The sequence below is a fragment of the Amia ocellicauda genome, chromosome 5 (assembly GCF_036373705.1).
Source record: "Amia ocellicauda isolate fAmiCal2 chromosome 5, fAmiCal2.hap1, whole genome shotgun sequence".
In the NCBI taxonomy this organism is placed as follows: domain Eukaryota; kingdom Metazoa; phylum Chordata; class Actinopteri; order Amiiformes; family Amiidae; genus Amia; species Amia ocellicauda.
Window position 1 is genome coordinate 29,942,231 of NC_089854.1, and position 17,620 is coordinate 29,959,850.

The 17,620-nt window shown below is 38.4% G+C and overlaps 1 protein-coding gene across 2 annotated transcripts in view; it reads right to left on the reverse strand.

The window, feature by feature from the left end:
* LOC136750021 (ras-associating and dilute domain-containing protein) overlaps window positions 1-17,620 on the reverse strand; it is a 47,856-nt gene that overhangs the window by 14,279 nt on the left and 15,957 nt on the right. For both annotated transcript variants that reach the window (XM_066704741.1, XM_066704740.1), the window contains 5 exons: window positions 17,512-17,549; window positions 16,546-16,724; window positions 15,411-15,523; window positions 4,805-5,024; window positions 4,214-4,386 (listed from right to left, as the gene is read on the reverse strand). In XM_066704741.1, the coding sequence (XP_066560838.1) occupies window positions 4,214-4,386; window positions 4,805-5,024; window positions 15,411-15,523; window positions 16,546-16,724; window positions 17,512-17,549 (723 nt within the window). The remainder of the gene's footprint in view (window positions 1-4,213; window positions 4,387-4,804; window positions 5,025-15,410; window positions 15,524-16,545; window positions 16,725-17,511; window positions 17,550-17,620) is intronic.

The window sequence follows — 17,620 nt, forward strand, 5'->3', positions numbered from 1 at the left end:
CAAAGGCTAGTGTGAGCCATGAGACGATACCAAATTATACCAATTTGAGCCTATGTTGAATTCCAGAGGCTGGGGAACATCGTACCACATGGGTGAACTCCAAGTGGATTCTGAGTCAATTGTAATTGGTCTTATTATTTGGAATTAACAGTCTGAAATATAGTTAGTTTATTCATTTTGGATGTAGCAATCATGATTTCATTACAGTGACTTCGGGAATTTCAGTTGAATTCAGTTGAACATATTTCAATGTTTTGTTCAGGGTACCAAAGTGAATCATTTATCTGCGAGGCCTGCAGTCTGTCAGGTTTTCACTTTTTTCAAGTAGTGTTACTCAGGAGATTAGGTTTCAGCAAATTATTTTAAAACTGTTTCAAAACAAACACTAACACCCAACTCGGTGTTTCCATTGTCACAAGTTACAGAATACAAAATCTGAGAAGCAGGTGGGTGTGTCTATAGATGTTCCGGCTTACAAACCACACAGACAACAATAATTATACAAAATCCCTGACTTTGTGCAAGTGTACCTAGAATTGATGCTGTTTTTAAGGCAAAGGGTGGTCACACCAAATATGGATTTGATTTAGATTTTTCTTCTGTCACTTTGCATGTAGTTAATTGATAAATATAATCTATTAACATGTCTATTTTTGAAAGCATTCTTACTTTATAGTATTTTTTTTCACACCTGCCTAAAACTTTTGCACAGTACTGTATATACATATACCTGTGTGTTCCATTTCATTCTATTCAATATTTTGTCAGAAGCTACAGTTATTATTGGAGGACTAGATGGGTCTGGAGTGTCTTATTAGAATGAACCACTGTTTAAAAAGACAAGTTAAGCAAAATGTAGTTATTAGCAATACAATTTTAGATTTTATACATGTTATTTTTGCTAGATTGTTTAATTTAATTTATCACCTGCTGCTGCCAGAAAAAGTGAGAAAGAACTACTCAGCAGTAGAACAACAGATGTGATTGAGCTCCCAAAGTTGATGGATGGCAGTAGTAGATGTTTCATCAGTTTTGATCTTTCCAATGAGTTTCAGAATAGAGCTGTCTGAAAGAAAGATGACTGACTAAAAAGAAACTCATACAGACACAAAACCCAATGATAACATTCTGGTTGGGATGATTCACTTCAAGTTGCAACAATGCAGCATCTTGCACAATAAAGGCTCGTCCAAACCTTGCATCAGCCACAGTGATAAATCACTCTTTGAATGGCATTGTGCTGCCTCAACAATACGCTTTTCCTTTAGTTAGCGTTAAATTAGCACATTTACACCAAAATTCACCTATTGTTCTGGACCATGGAGAGAAGGGCTAGTGATGAAATCCCCCTGTCCCAGCTGCAGTGGTCGAGAAGGCTGGCACATCAGAAGGCACAAGATAATAAACTCCAACAGGAACTCCTGAATGACTGTGCAATGAGATCATGCTAACCAACGCTGAGGTCACACTCCAAAGTACGTTCCTTAATGACCAATCACAAAAACAAGGTCATAAACCCAGCCATATGTCAAATTTGATAACTTAATGGGTTTGGAGTGTTAAAAGACACAGGCCGTTCCGAGCCATTAAAAAAGACACCAGACACTGTTTTAAAGCATAATAGATCTGACATCAGCCCGTCTTCAAAAAGCCCGAACTAAGCGTATTTTCAAGCTTCTACAGGAGAATAGGTTGTGGTATCCCTGACTTTGTTTTATACTTTACCAGCTGCTTAACTGCTTCCTTATTTTATGGCCGATAAAACAAAGCACTATTGAACATCTTTCATTTACTGATTCATCAGTGGAATGGGGAGTGAAAATACACAAATACTTGTCCATGCTTTACAAATTCAAGTTGCAAGTTTTGCTTCTTAGTGAAATGTATTATTTCAACAAGAAAAGTGGAAAAATAAAGCCAAGCAATTTAGGTTTTCAAAAGGATTTTAAAAGAACATCCTTTATGGATGTTTCACAATCGCAGTCGTAATAGATTTACTAAAGAGAAATGTTTCATTTTTCTGTTAATACTTTGGATTAATGTTTGATTTTGCACATGCCTCTTAATAACCATGACAGGGTTTTAAGGCTGCAAATGTTCTCACCGCTTCAGGAAATGTTATAATGACCTTCACAGACAGCTGTAGCAAATGCGATTAGAACAAGTATGTTCTGTATTGTACTGTTTATTTGGAAGCTGGTGGCCTTATTGATTAAAACGCTTATGCAATAGACAAAAGGGGGGTTGCACATTCACTTCCACCTGCACTTTTCAGATTGTAAATCAGCTAAGGCTTCTGCCATTAAAAATATTGTCTGACAAGTACCTTTCTGTGTATCTCGCAACATTTGTTAATTTTATTTTGATGGAAAAAATAAACCCAGTCAGATTAACTGATTAACTGAACTAACTTAAAAAAAAGGAACCTGCTTAAGTCTTTTTGGCCTGGTTCATTACTGAAGCAGAACAGGTGTACACAAAAAAGCTGTAGAGGATAACCGATACAAAATGTATACCCAAAGGTCACAAAAGGAATTTGAAGACCTTAAGAATAATGGCCTTGTAGCTTCTGTGTGTGGAAACCAATTTTACCATGATTCCAGGCACACATCTCTATTTCACCCATCATTCCTTAACACTGAGGACTTGCTTACATTTAATAGGATTCTTTTGGTGATAGTAAAGAAAAATGCAGAAGATATTCAGTAATGGAGTCAAACATTTTAAACCACAAACACTCAAGAAAGGGTCAAAGGCTGTATGATGGGGCCACTGGGACTGATGATGACATCATCAGAAGGTTGCGTTTTGCTTTTTAAGAAGATGGAGGAGAAATCTTCTTGTGTGCTCTCAGGACTGGAAATACTGGAGACTCTCTCCAAAATATGGAACTTGCTTGGCTAGATTTTTGTCATTTATTATCACCAGGCACTCTTATTTTATTAATTTTATTAATTTTCAGTAGAATCAAAGTGGTATTAGATTAGTCAAAGATGAGCTAGACATGCTAACAGACATGAACAATCAATCCTAATAATTACGAATACTGAGCCATGGCCATTCTTCAGGTGGATACGACTCAGCGGTCTTCCCAAGATGTCTTCCCACTTATAACTCGACCACTAGCTCAGTAATACGTGGCCTTGAGAGTCTGTATATTTTTTCTGTGGACGCAGGACCACCGAGTCTAGTCATTTAAGGAATGTTCAATCAGAGCCGATCTTAAGTGATAATAGTACAGACTGTCAAAACAAACGGCTAGAGAATGTAAATATTTTCTGTAACACCTTCCTAGTTCAGCCTCACGAGTGCTAAACTTCAAATATATATTTACTTATTGAAGAAAAATGTGACCAATAATTGAATGACTTTACCCTTATCTTCCAACATGCAATTCAATATTTTTTACGGTGGCAATCATTAATTGGCTTTTGAGGGGGTTCGGGGGGGGGGGGGGAATTCTGCCTGTCTTATGATTGAGATTAAGCACCAAGACTGCTTTAATGTTCCAATTTTTGAGGTGAGAAAATCCTGGCTTACTTATATCAATGTCCTTGGTTTTTCACAAAAACTCTTTATGACAACAGCCAGCATTGTTACGGTGGATTTATCAGTCCAGGAACACAAAATGTAAGACACGCAATAGCAGTATTAAATCGTTATGTGAACCCTTTTGTGGTGGAAGACATAACAGTTACCCAAATTAATTTCCAGTGCTTTTGAGTACATTTAGGCTGATTAGATGTTTTAAAGCTAAACAAATTACATGGCATTTAGTCTATTTGTTTTGGGATTTTTTTATTTTTTTTTCCAGCAGTCATTTGCGGTTCTAAAGAGATTAAGACCAGCCGATAAAAAGTGACACAACCTTTAAAAAATAAGGAAATAAATACAATGGTAAATACGTAAGGAAAGAGAAAAGGAAATAAAGCAAAACATAAAAAGGAAGGAAGCAAGGAAGGAAGGAAAAAATGTCTAATCAAACTAAAGGCAAAAACCAAAGGACTTATGGGTATGGAGAGATAAAAGTCAAAACTAAATTACCTTCAAGTGCAATGCTAGTGAATAATAAAACTGTCCCTCGTAATACACTTTGTATAATAAAAAGAAAAAAGAAAAGTAGAAACTAAACTCGATACAAAGTTTCTCCATGTTGGTCTCCTGTATTTGTCTACACAACACGGAGAAATACACGAAATAAAACAGCATGTACCTGCAGCAGGTTTTCCTTCGGGGTGGCCAGCAGGTTGACAGCGGAGGAGAGTTTCTGGAAGAAGTCGAGCGCAAGGTCACCCAGCCCGATGCCCTGGATCCAGTCGATCAGCAAGTCGAGATTAGCCCGGATCTGAACCCCTCTGGACCACTGATAAAAACCCCTTCCTGAGCCTGACATGAAACAGACACCCCCGTCACCACGGTGCTGAACGGGACCTGACTCGTACATCCATGCAAAAAAATGTCCCAGCCTCCAGACATGAATGCCTCCATCTGTGTGGCATCCATATTCACTTTGATGTGATGTACTTCCAGTTCTGTCGACTAGTTAAGCAGCTCTTGAAAACTAAAATAACTATTAAAACTAACAAGACTAGTGAAATGGCTTCTGTAAAGACAATCCGTTGATTTGAGTAGGTAGGTGCTCAGGTGGGATGAAAACCTATAGACCCTGTGGCCCCCAGGACTGATATTGGGGATCCCTTGGCTTCAAGGGGAACTGATCCACCTCCCGTGGCACTACATAACGGCTCTACTTCTCTACCCATCTAGCGTCATCTAGCGCCACTTGCAATAAGAGAGTACTCACCTCTCTCCATAAGGGCATTGAATAGGGAGGCATTGGTGAAGAAGAAGAGATAGGCGAAGAGCTGGGAGGCAATTTCCGAGTGCACTTGGTAGTGATTGAGCAGCTGCAGGGTCTCCTTCAGGATGTCCAGGATGCTGCTCACACCCTCTGGAATCCGCAGCTGGCCACTCTCTGAGAAGGGGTTACTGTCCAGCAGGCCAGGCAGGGCTGTGTAGAGGGTCTGTGGGGACACGGCAACCTCACACACAAGCCACCATCACTTCCCCAGTCACCAAAGCCTGGGAGTCTAAATCTCTCCACAATCTAACACGTCACAAATATTTCTAAACGTACGCAAGCGCATTAGAGTCTCCCCACAGTGACCCATATATCCCCACCTTCGGAAATCAACAGTCAACCACTTAGAGAGCGGTCTATTGCAAATGCCTTCCCGCACTGCAACTTATTCTGCATGTACTTGTATTGTATTTACCTCCAGCTTCGGCATTATACAGCTGTATATGAAATGAGAAAAGGGTCAAAAGTTTACATAATACCACTACACTGACACGTAATACATCAGAACTTCAATATCAAGAGCCGGTCAGATTTTATACATAGCAGACTGGGATTTGATTTGATAAGACCCCCCCAAAAAATAATTATAACATGACTTTCTTGTTTCCTCTATTTAAATGGACACAATACCTATGAACAATCTTGGCCATGCAACCAGTAATGGGGGTTAAATACAGCTGAATTCCTCAGCGTCAGTCTGGATATTCTCCTGTTGCAGTGGACTGGTGATGCCTCATTGATAAGATGATATTACTCACACAGCCCCATCGTTTGCAGCCTACAAGTACACCGCAGATTCCTGTACAAAAGACATTTCTCAGTAATAAATCTCTCTACCCCCACCTACCCTTCTCCTGGTCTGATACATCATTATTCATTTGTACATATTATAGACAAGAGTTAGTGCTGACCTGAGGTACAATTCGTTAAAAGGTACTTTGATTTACATAGACAGTTTAAGGAATTAGTGTTTCAGTACTGGACGGTTTTTGCTTGTATAATAGGAGTCGCAAATTATTTCACTCTGCAGTTTATTGCCATTATATTCTGTAGGTTACAATACGGATTCTCCACTTTCTGGGTGTATTTTCTGTATCAGTTTGTATCCAATCATACAAAGCTTAAAGACAAGTTGAAAAAACAGAGCTGGATGGGGTGAAAAGACCCCATGCTACTTTACATTCCTGACATTTCAATACATTTAATTTGAAATAATCCTCACTCTGAATTAAATTCAGTGCAGTGGTTCAAAATAAGTCTTTATGTTCGTGAATCCTTACAAAACTGGCTTCATGTGCTGAAGACCTGCTAATTTTACACAGGCAGCTGTTTCACTGCCACTGCCACTTGACTGAACAGTGCGTGCCAACACAAATTCAGGTAAAACAAACTGACATGCCAGATATATGCCAGTCTTGCATGTCTACCAATTTACGACATTTTAGCTTTCTTTTTTTTTTTTTCCCAAAATGAATTATTGACGCACATCATGCAAGAAATTGTATTATATTTCTTAGCAGATGCCCTTATCCAGGGCGACTTACAATTGTTATAATATTGTTTCATACAATTACTTATTTATACAGCTGGGTTTTTCCTGGATAAATCTAGGTAAATAAAGTACCTCAAGGGTACAACAGTGTCCCCCGCACGGAATTGAGCACGACCCTCTGCTCAGGAGTCCATAGGCCTAAACGCTACTCCACACTGCTGCCAACTTTAAAAATAGATTCTTGAACACATGGTGGCCAACACTGAGCAAGATATAAAATATAAATCTCTATGATTTTCTACATATCTGCACTAGAGTGGGATTTGATTTATACTGCAAATACATATATTAGAAAGACAAGTATTTTGTTTTAAATCTACTGGTTTTCTAAGTGTAAGTTTAACTCCAATCACAAGTGTTTTTCTCTACAGATTAAAAAAAAAAAAAAAAAAAAAAAACATATTTCAGCATCGCAACACTTCATTGCATAATGCCACTTCTCATTTCCCGTATGTATCAAACAGAATAAAACAAATGTCAATTTACGGAAAAAAGAAAACAAAATTGCTCCCAAGTTTACCCATAGTGCTGATAAGGAATTCTGAAACTTCACTGGGAGTCTACAGTACATTTCACACTGCAGGAACTCAAAGCACCATAACATGCCTTTGTTTTCTAAGTAATGCTAGCAGCTGCTTCCTCTTTCGCCAGATGGAATTGCATGAAATTCCCTGAAAGTAAACACATCTTTGAAATCTTTGTTATTTTAGGTTTTAAGTTAGCTAACCTTTCTGGGCTCTGTTTACTTTTGATATAAAATTGTTCATAGGACTTATCTAGTAGGCCTTAAAGATGTGAAAACCTTTTAAGTTGATCTGTAACTCAGGGATCAGGGAACCCCCACCCCTACACTGCACTTTAAATGTAATATGTGCTTGAGGCCAATTTCCATAATCACAAAAATGATGCAAACATGAAAGACATATAGGAAGGATGGAAACTTGCAACATGCATCTTGAAGAAACTGGGAAAACAAATATACTTGTGTATGAGTCAAGGAACTATTGGATGGCAAGATGAAGACAATAGCAAGAGGAAACCAAATATCCACAGGAGCCAACTGGATGAGGATCTCTGAAGAAAGATGGTGGAAGAATACAACGGAAGCCTTCATGCAGGTGTGGATGATGACATGAAACATCAAATCTTAAAGTAGAGAATCTAAGTTAAATATTAATATATTAAAAACATTTCCCCTTCAAACCTCCCTCCCATCTAAGGTCCTTTAAAAATATAAGCTTCAAGCACAAGACCGAGAAAAGCAACTAAAAAGGAACTTGCCGGGAGAATTTCATAGCAGAATAACAATCAATCCTAATTCTCGGTTTAAAGGATTAGTTAGCTGCAAAGGTGATGGAAGGCAGGTCAAGTAAAAGCTGCAGAAGTGGTAAAATACTGTTTACTAAGTGAAAGTATTTTACATTTTACAAATAAAAACATTCAAAATTGTAATACTTGTGATTAAAAATTTTTTTAAATCAATTACTAAAATCACTTAAAAAAATTTAAAATCTCAAAGTGATTAAATTCAAAATAACTGAACATGTGCATAAAAAGAAAAACAAATGTGCTAAAAGCAAACCTGCTAACCAACAAAAAATGTAAAATACATTGAAAATAACTGAAAATGAATCGGACAAATCAAAAAAATAAAATAAAACAAGAAGTGGTAAGAAGCATTTACAACAATCCCCTCATGTGATACTCATGCTTTTCGGTGTCCACGTCAGTGTCTACCAGGTCCAGCCCCACGGCTTGTGACCCAGGGGGGGGGCATCATGAGGAATTTGCATATGCAACAAGTAATGAAATGATATAAACATAAATGAATCTGCGTGTTGCTGGTTCTCAGTCAAAGACGACAGATGCTGCTGGATATTATTCAAGCAGCAGCTCATAAAATCGATAAAAACAAAAATTGTCCCAGCTTTGCTTCTGGACTGTAGCTCTCATTTCACCACAGCCAAAACTTATATAACTTTCACTAAGCTTGCAACAACAAAGCAAAATAATCCCCTAGGCTTTAGTCAATGTGGATCTGGCATCAATTTTGTGTCCTCTTGTTGCGCATCAGCAGCCAATGCCTTTATCTTTGGTGCACAATTGCAGACCAGTCTGAAAAGGCAGGCTCTTTTTCCAGTCTGCACGGAGTGTAATTAATAGTGTGTGGCAAACCTGCCAGCCCAACCAGAGAGAGGGTGGTCTCATTAGAGAACAGTGGCTGCAGGGGGAAGTGACCCGTTGCGGTGGCAGAGTTATGCTTGACAGACAGGCCCACACCCAGTCCGCCGCTGCTTCACAGTTGATGTGTTAAAGGAAAGTGTTTTCTGATCTGAATGACTGCGACCACTTAGCCTGTCTTTATTACAGCAGAGGATAAAAGAGCACTCAAGAAACCATCCAGAACCTGTTGCTGGTACATTTGTTTGAATGTTATTTTTTCCTTTACTGAAATAGAGAAATGGAAATGGTAACAGTTTGATGAGCACCAGCTGTAGAATACTAAGTGTGGATACTTAGTTCTGTTAAAAGGTGTCTTTGACATTGCCGGTGCCTTTTCTACGATTTCTTGTTGTCCTTGATGAGCGGCTATGTTTATGTTGGCATTAAGCATGTCTCCATGACTGCTTAGAACATTATTGGCAAGGCAAAGTATTTCTGAATCATCATACTACTACATATACATATATCGTTATAGATATGTAGTGCCACTGATGCCAGGATTCAAGACTAAAACTAAAACCACTTTGTTATCAAATAATGATATAAATTCCATTCTCCAACCACTACAATGGAATTTATAAGGATAAGTGCTGATAAGGAAAACTTTACACGCATGGCCAAGACTCAAGCTGACTGTACATGGTGTACTGACCTAGGAGTCTCACTTACAGAGGCTTTTTGTCACATAAGGGTTATGTTGCACAAATAGTCACATGGGATGAATGTTAGAAATATGGTCAAACTGGTTAGTGAACACTGATTTCAAAAATAACTGCCGATACTGTCTGTTTTATTAATTCACAATATAGCCAAGTGTTTATCATTTGAAGAGAAAACTGTTGTGAAAGAGTTGTGCTTCTCATGTCGTTGTCACCATTTTCCATGTACAAGATATCAGTGCCTTTACACCAGTTATCTCATTACACGGTGTTCAATAACTCACACCTTAGCCAATGGCTAAGAAAAAACATGATCTTTTGGAAACCTGCCAGTCCACATACCTGGGCTTGGTGCTGTGGCCCAGTCTGTCAGTGGTGAAAAATACTTTCAGTCTGTTTCTGACTACCACAGCTAGCCCAATAAGAGCTGCAAACATGGCAGCTTCTCAGAACTCTCCTGCATGAAAGCATTTTTACCCTGAAAATGTAGATGCTGTTTCAATACTTCATGAGTGCCAAGCTCATTAAAAGTGAAGACTAGCTAGGTTTATGTTACCAAGCATCGTAGTCCTTTATTTTGTCAAGGCAGTGGGTAATATTTAATCATATACTGTAAATATGCAGGATTCGCACAATCCAATTAGATTGGAAGATAGTTTTCTTTCCCTACTTTCTCTGCTGTCCTCATCAGTCTTAAAACTGTTGATCACTGACCTTTTCATTTCAATCTAAATGCATTTCTTGGCGCTTGATTCAGAAGAAAAATCTATATTAATGCTATTTTTCATTCACCGTTGTAAAGGATTCTGAATCATTTAATTAATCTGACCAGACCTGGTGCTGTGAAAGAGGAGTGTGTCATACAAAAGTGCTGAAGCAGCTGGATTCCAGGAAAGCATAAAACAATGACTACAAGATTATTTCTGTAGCCCGGCCTCACTTAGGAGCTCAGTTAGGTCATGGAAATTAAAGGCTGCAAATTAAAGGCTGTAAATAAGTTGTGAAGAAATAGGAAAGTGTGTAATACAATGATTAAAGTAAATGCTAAAGACTGCAACACCTGACTGAGGATGAAACTTGGAAATTAGTACCGCTTAAACTGGCTCCTTAAGTCCTACAGCAGCTCTGCCATGATGCAATAAAACTCAAGATACTCTGCCCACGATGTCCCATGTCTGATGTTCACAGCTGCCTAAAATCTCCACGAGGACACGTTAATCTCACAATTAAAAGGTGAGGCAACAAGCATTTTAAGAACATTACGATCCTTAGTAGAGACACACACCTGGAAATACTGACTGTGCTTTCCTCAGTCTAAAATACATTATTTTTGTGTACGGTAAATGTACTGTTTTGGTGATGTCAGTCTCACTCCCCTGGATACTCAAAACAGCCCTAATTCCCTGCAAAACGGGGGCAGCATTTATTATCATTTTATTTATTTGTTTTGGTTATGGGTTTTATCCACAGTGACTTAAACAGGTGCCCATTTACAGTTAAATCATTTTTTATTACAAAAACGCCTTGAACACTTCAGCAGCATCACACTCAGGACTCAAACCCACAACCCTCAGGTGACAGTTCCAGAACTCTAAACACACTCGGCAATCCATTTGACAGTGTATTAATAATAATAATAATAATAATAATAATAATAATAATAATAATAATAATATTTCTTGGCAGACGCTCTTATTCAGGGCGACTTACAACATAAGTGCAAAACAAAGTGCAAAAATACAGTTAAGTAAAAGGCATCAATCATTACAAATTCAATCTAACTAAAACATAGCAATTCAAAATATAATACATTTTACAAATTCCAATTTACAATTTCCAAGTACAGTAAGTGAGGTCCTACATCCTGGATGGTAAAAGCTAAGTGCTGTCAATATGTAGGGTCACAGTCAAGGGCTAGGGGAAAGGGAGCAAGGAGGAAGTCAGGCCACTGTTTAGTATAATGTGAACACTTATCCTTTAGGCTTTTAATTGTATGGGTGCCCTAATGTTTATGGGTGTGGTATTGTTTGATATATACATGATTAACACCTTCTGGAATATGTAGTCATCTAAAAGTCAAGGACAAAGCTGACGCATCCTGGTATTACCCAGAGAACGTGATCGGATTTCTAACAATAGCCTTCTTTCTATTGGGTAATGCTTAATTATGTTTTTCATAACAAGAGATTCAGTAATAGTAAATAAAAAACGCAGAACGTTGCCAAAAACTTCCATGTCAAATACGACCAACTGAAACAGTATAATTATCCAAGTCTCCAAGTTACTGTATGCAATTACACCATGGCAGTTTTTTATTTTGTTTTAGTTAGATTTACATGGGTGAGTAATGCAAATTCAGGAAATGTAGTTACTCTGTTTACATAAGCTGATTTTATTGGTACCACATTTACAAGGAACCTTGCAATAAAATAAAGTGAATTTATCATTCTCTGTGCACCTAGAACTACCTATAGGAAAGTACTTTTTAAATTAAATACCAAGGCTGAAAATTTGCCAAAACTGTCATTGCTCAGCTGACATCAGCCAAACAGGAGAAGTGGCTATTCAAAAATAGAAACAAGGAAAGCATAATGGTAGTCTATAACTTCTTACCAGACTGAAATAGACAAGTTGTTCCATTTTATGAATATCTTTAGAAACCCATGTGGGGGCAAAGGGCTATTAGCGCTCGTCTACTGCGTTTCAATTACTTATTTAGTCCTCTATACTTCTGGTCTGTTGCAAAGACAAAGACGCAGCTTAGAACTACTGTCAAACTAGTGTGTAACTTCCTCAAAGACCACCACCCCAATTCCATAGTAATTGCTCACAAGCCTTTCTTGACAGTAGGCCTGGGCGCGTCATTCCACTGGCTGAGGTTTTTACACTGACCACTGGCCAACCTCTTTCCTAGTCTCCAAGGAACTCTCCATGGAGCCATGGTAACAGTGGCTCACTTCCCTCTCTTTTCCTCTCTAGGAAACAGGCTGCAGCATGAATACACATTTTTTCCCCCCTTCACATCTCCCCTTTGTACTACAGCTGCTTCCTGATTGGCTGATCCTTTGACGAATGCTAGGTGAAGCTTCCTTTTCTCTTTGTACTTGTCACTTCCTGTGCAGTTTGGTGGGAATGTGTCAGTGAGGGGCTGACAGTGTACAGTTACAGAAAAAAATAAGGGTGGATCTTTCATATTGTCATCTTCATACCTGTGGCTGTGGGAAAGACCATTTTTAACATCTGAGGGGAAATTTAAAAATAAATAAATAAATAAATCCAAAGGCTTGTTACACTGTTGACTCCTCTTGAAGGAATAGTTGAAGGTACAGCAATTTTGGATCGCTTTATAAAAATGTTTGCTCCGAGGTGCTTAGCATTAGTTTCAGTGTCTGGGCGAGTGCCATTGTGGACGTGCTGACCATCAAGGTCATAGGAAGGTATCCATAGCTCACTGGAATTACTGGGTAGAAAACTGATCAAACAGCCAAAAACAGCTGAAAATTGCTCTAGTCCCACATTAAATACATAACAAAAGCAACAAAATGGAGAAACATAGTCCTTCATTTGTGGTTGCAAGAATATTCCAAAACTAAACAGTTCATGGTTGTCCAGCAAAGCAGATCCATAAAGGTTCTCCCATTTAGTTAAATTTACTCCACAATCCTTTAGGATTTAAATTCACATTTTGACTGGGAGATATGGAAATTAAACCCCAAAGGGAACACCAGGCTACAGAACACACTTGAAGCCTTGAGCTCCTTTTCTTCAATGGCCGTAGTTAGGCTAGCATGGAAACACAGGCCTACAATGTGTCCGTTGTCTGGCATCCGATACGCAGTGGGCCGCACTGTTGTTGTAATAATGTGCTGTTTATTCCACTGCGTTACTTGGGAGCACATACAAAGGAAGCTGCAATAACAACCTGCTGGGAGTGCCTTCCTGCAGCTCATTGTTGAAGCGGTAAGCCTCAGATTATTGTTTGTAGATCTAAGTATCTCAACTGAACCACCAGCCTGGAGTACGCTCAATAAAACGCACAGGCAGTTTTCACAGAAACTGCAAAAAAAAAAGGCAATTTTACGTTGGATTACTGTATTGCCCCCTCCCCCCAGCCTCAGACACTAGGGGAGTTAAACACATAGCTGTGATTTTTCCCCAGTGAACCCCCCCCCCACTTTATATATGTATTTATTTTTAATACACAAATAGAAGATTACCAGTTGCTCCTATTTATGCACATATTGCTACTGGGCCTGCTGCTAATAGAGACCACAAAAAATACAAAAAACTTGGTGAACTCTAGCCTCTTCCAAAAACTTTTCTTTTTTTTTTTTTTTAATCTTTTTCCTTTTGAAGGATGAAAAAGCCAGTTAACACTTCTCCAGTGCATAAGAGGGCAGAACTAGAATAACTAGAATTGAGATGCCACTCCAACCCAATCTGATTCTCTTTATTAACGTATAGAATGTAACAAATTAAACTAGGAGGGGATTAAAAGGAATACTTGCAGCTGGCGAAACTATTAAAAAAAATACTTAATGAAACCACGTGGATGTCTTGCCCCATTAACCTTCGCCTGACGCACTCTGTGGAGGGTTTCAAAGACTATTATTTTTTAATCCAGTAGCCACCGTAAAGACCTGGTGCGTGCCTCCCCCATGCCTGTTCTGCGGCCATAATCACCCTTCTTCAAAGAGGCTTGTTCACACGGAGGGCACAGCAGCCCCTGCACAACCTCCTCACCGTAACTCACTGCTGCTGCTGCCGTGCTGACAGTCACTGCTCTGCTTCATGAACTTCAGCATGAAAAGTGCAGTGTACTCTTCCATTAGGAGAACTAGCAGCTTTGTAAAGCAAACCTAAGCTGTGTGTTGATTTTGAAAGGGTGAGAGGGCCAATCACATACTTATTAAACCAAATAAATAAAAACTGAAATATTATATATTCGCTCTCTCACTAATATGCATTCTTAGTGGGTGGCAGGAGAATTAATTTAAAGATAGATTTGAAGCAGTATTTTTCATTACTCCGTTATGTACATATGCTCAGTTGCATTATCAAATTATTAATTATTAATAAAATAATGATATTTTGATTAAAAGACAAAGAAGAAATAAAGTTTGCCAACAACAACTATGAAATAGGAAAATAAACCACTTGGAAAAGCATGGAAGCCACACAAATGGTTAATGTTACATATTTTTTGTATTTCCCTTCTGCACGGAGACCTGGAATGGGAAAGCTTAAAAAGCGTTCCATTCTCCTCTGTCCATGTGGAGAGCGTAGTGGTGCCGCAGCCAGGGGACTGGGCAGTCTGCCATACACAATAGTAGCCTGTGCTCGGCGAGTAAGGCCCTGGCAGGAACAACCTTGCTCCACCCATTTCCATCCCACACTGTTTGCCCACACTGTCCCAGCCTGATCACTGGGGTGACCGAGGGGCCGAAAACAGGAGAGCTAGCACAGGATTGAGCCCTCCTTCAAAAGGCCAGGGACTGATGTTCAACTAAATGTCTACAACATGAAAAGTGAAATAAATAAACTAAGAAAAAAAATATATATATTAATTGACAGGTAAGAAAAAAAAAAACGAAACAGAAAATGTGTTGTGTGGACAAAATTAATTTAGGCTAGTAGAAATCACTTTCTCTCAGATGTAATGGGGTATGTTTACGGAATAGTGATTTTCAAATAAAAAAAATCTAAATATTTCCTAAAGCCCTCTTGATTTACTTTATTTAGAACTGGACTGAAGCAGAATTTCACCACTCCTGGTTTTTACTCCACATTCAATGTGTGGAGATTTCGGATTCCTGAAAGTCCCAGTTGAGGAGCAATCGCAGATTTATTTTAGTATTGGCAAGATATGGTACATCAGCTGGTTTTAAGCTCACTGGTTTATTTTATTTTTTGTTTGATTTAAGATGGGAACCAACACAGCTTGCGCCCTTACTGAATGCACTGCAGGATCTGTAACTTTCCACTGGCTTATTTTTACTTTTATCTGACAGGTTAACTGCAGTCTAAAGCAGACAAGGCTAGTATTTGTACATTTCCTATAGTTGGTTTAAAAAATATAATAAACCAAACCAAGAAAACATCAAGAAGCACCTACTTTGGTGAGGTAGTACACAGACTGTTGGAATGTAAACATGATGACTTCTTCAAGAACAGTCATGGCCTCCTCACTCGCCGCTCTGGTGGAAGACAGCTGAGAATCTGACATTTCTGAAAAGAAAGACACAAATGAAATGGGGAGAAACATGACTGAAATTATGCCCTTCGTTCCAAAAGTTTTAGAAAAAGACTGAAGATCTACTCTGTAATTATTTCACAGATTTGCACAGTGAACATTCATTTCCCACAAAGCCTTACGTGACTTCTATAAATTGTCAATGTATAAATTTAAGGATTGTGATACTGCCACTAACAACTATTCTATCCAGGGTTCCGTACAATCAAAAAATAAAAACTTTTAATTTTAGAAAGAAACAGAAAATTAATGTAAAAACTTTAATAAAATAAAGAAACATCTGATGTCATTAATGAGTGGATATATTACTTTAGTATCTCCTTTTTTCATTGGTTTTGGTTTTCCAGATTTAAAAAGAAGCATTGTGAATGGATGTTAAAATTATGGTGACACCTACACACAACAATAGTACGTTTTGGGTCTGTGGGTTCACACAAGTTCTCCTTCTGTCATTGGCACTGAAGCAGACAGAACAACCTCATGTGCAGAAACATAATATTTTGGTGCAAAGCATGAGGGTGCTTTTCCGGGAACGCGAGTCAGAGTACACTTCCGATGTGCTTTTCTGAAAATCTGAAAATAGCCCTGACCCAGGTGAACCAATAAGAAAAATCCCTAAGCGCTGGCCATCCTCACCAGGAAAGCACGCAACAGCATGAGAGTGGGAAGAGCCTAAAAGGGGATTGGGGTAGGTGACAGACTTGTCCCTGGGAGTTAATAAGGCAAGGGGATTTATATTTAAGCTAAGCTGTTATGGATATGGCTGTGACACCAGAGTAAGTGTCCCTTTTCTATTGAGATGAGCTTCTGGCTTTAGAATTTTACCTAGTGTCAACATTTGCAGGATGACTTGCAATGCCAAATGAGATGTTTACAATTTATAGAAGTTAAGGCCTGCTCAATTTCCCAAATTACTTCAAGTAAAACAAATTCAAAAAAGGGTAACTTCTTTCTTTGAATATTTATTTATTACCCTGCAAATAGTCAGTCTACCTACCTGCAATGTCCTCTTCCTCATCACCCAACTGGAGAAGCTTGGGCACTTCCTGCTGAATGAAGTGCAGCAGCTCTATGGAATTGGCCATCCAGAAGACCAGGGGTTGCAAGCCAGGGATGAGCTCCTTGATGTTCAACAGATTAAGCTCCTCTGGGTCTTGCTGCACTCGGCTTGAGCCGCTGAAGAAAGAATTCAGAAACCACTGTCAATACACTCCAAGAAAGAAAGTAGTCATCAAATGACTTTCAACTGAAAGCTCAAGATTTTACTCATTGACTCATTATGATATTGTTGGCGCCATTTCTCTATTTGGATTGGTTTCCTGTTCAGTAAAGGTCTTGGTGTAGAAATTATTGTGCCAAGAGGTAGGGAGCTGTAGTGTTTGTTCAGGAGAGCAACAAGGTTAAAAAACCACCACAATATCTGAAGAACTTTTTACTTTATATTTTATGCTGCTTAAATTAAGTTTGTGTGTAAGTACGTTGATAAGTATCATCTGGTGTAAATACTTGGTATACACATGTGGCTGTTGGTGACATGCTAACAAACAAAGCATAAATGTATTAAAAGCAAGATTTTAACTATATGGATTTTTTTTATTTCTTCCACTGAAAATGAAGATTTTTGCCATTTTTGTTTTATTAATACAGCACTAAAACCTCATTACTGGGAACAAAGGATATAAAGAGGGTTCAGGTTCAGAATCAGATACAAGAAGAAAATAGTTCCTCTTATATACATTGTTCTGCATTCCCAGCGAACTCTTTTAGGCTGTCAATGGAGTGCATTATCTACCTAATAGTGTAACAAGGGGCACTTCATACACCAAGCAAATTTACAAGTAAAATGAATCCTGTGTGGGTGCTAAAGTATTTCTTAAAATATTAGTTTGTGGGAGAAATGAATTGAATCATTAATTTGAAATAGTGTAAAGCATTTATATATACATTTTAAAAATGTTCTTACATTTCGGGTTGGATGGCAGCTAACTCCTTGGTCTTTTCCTGTGATAAAAAAAGTAAAAAAGGGTAACTAATTTTAAATGAACATTAAAAGACAATGGGAGTACATAACA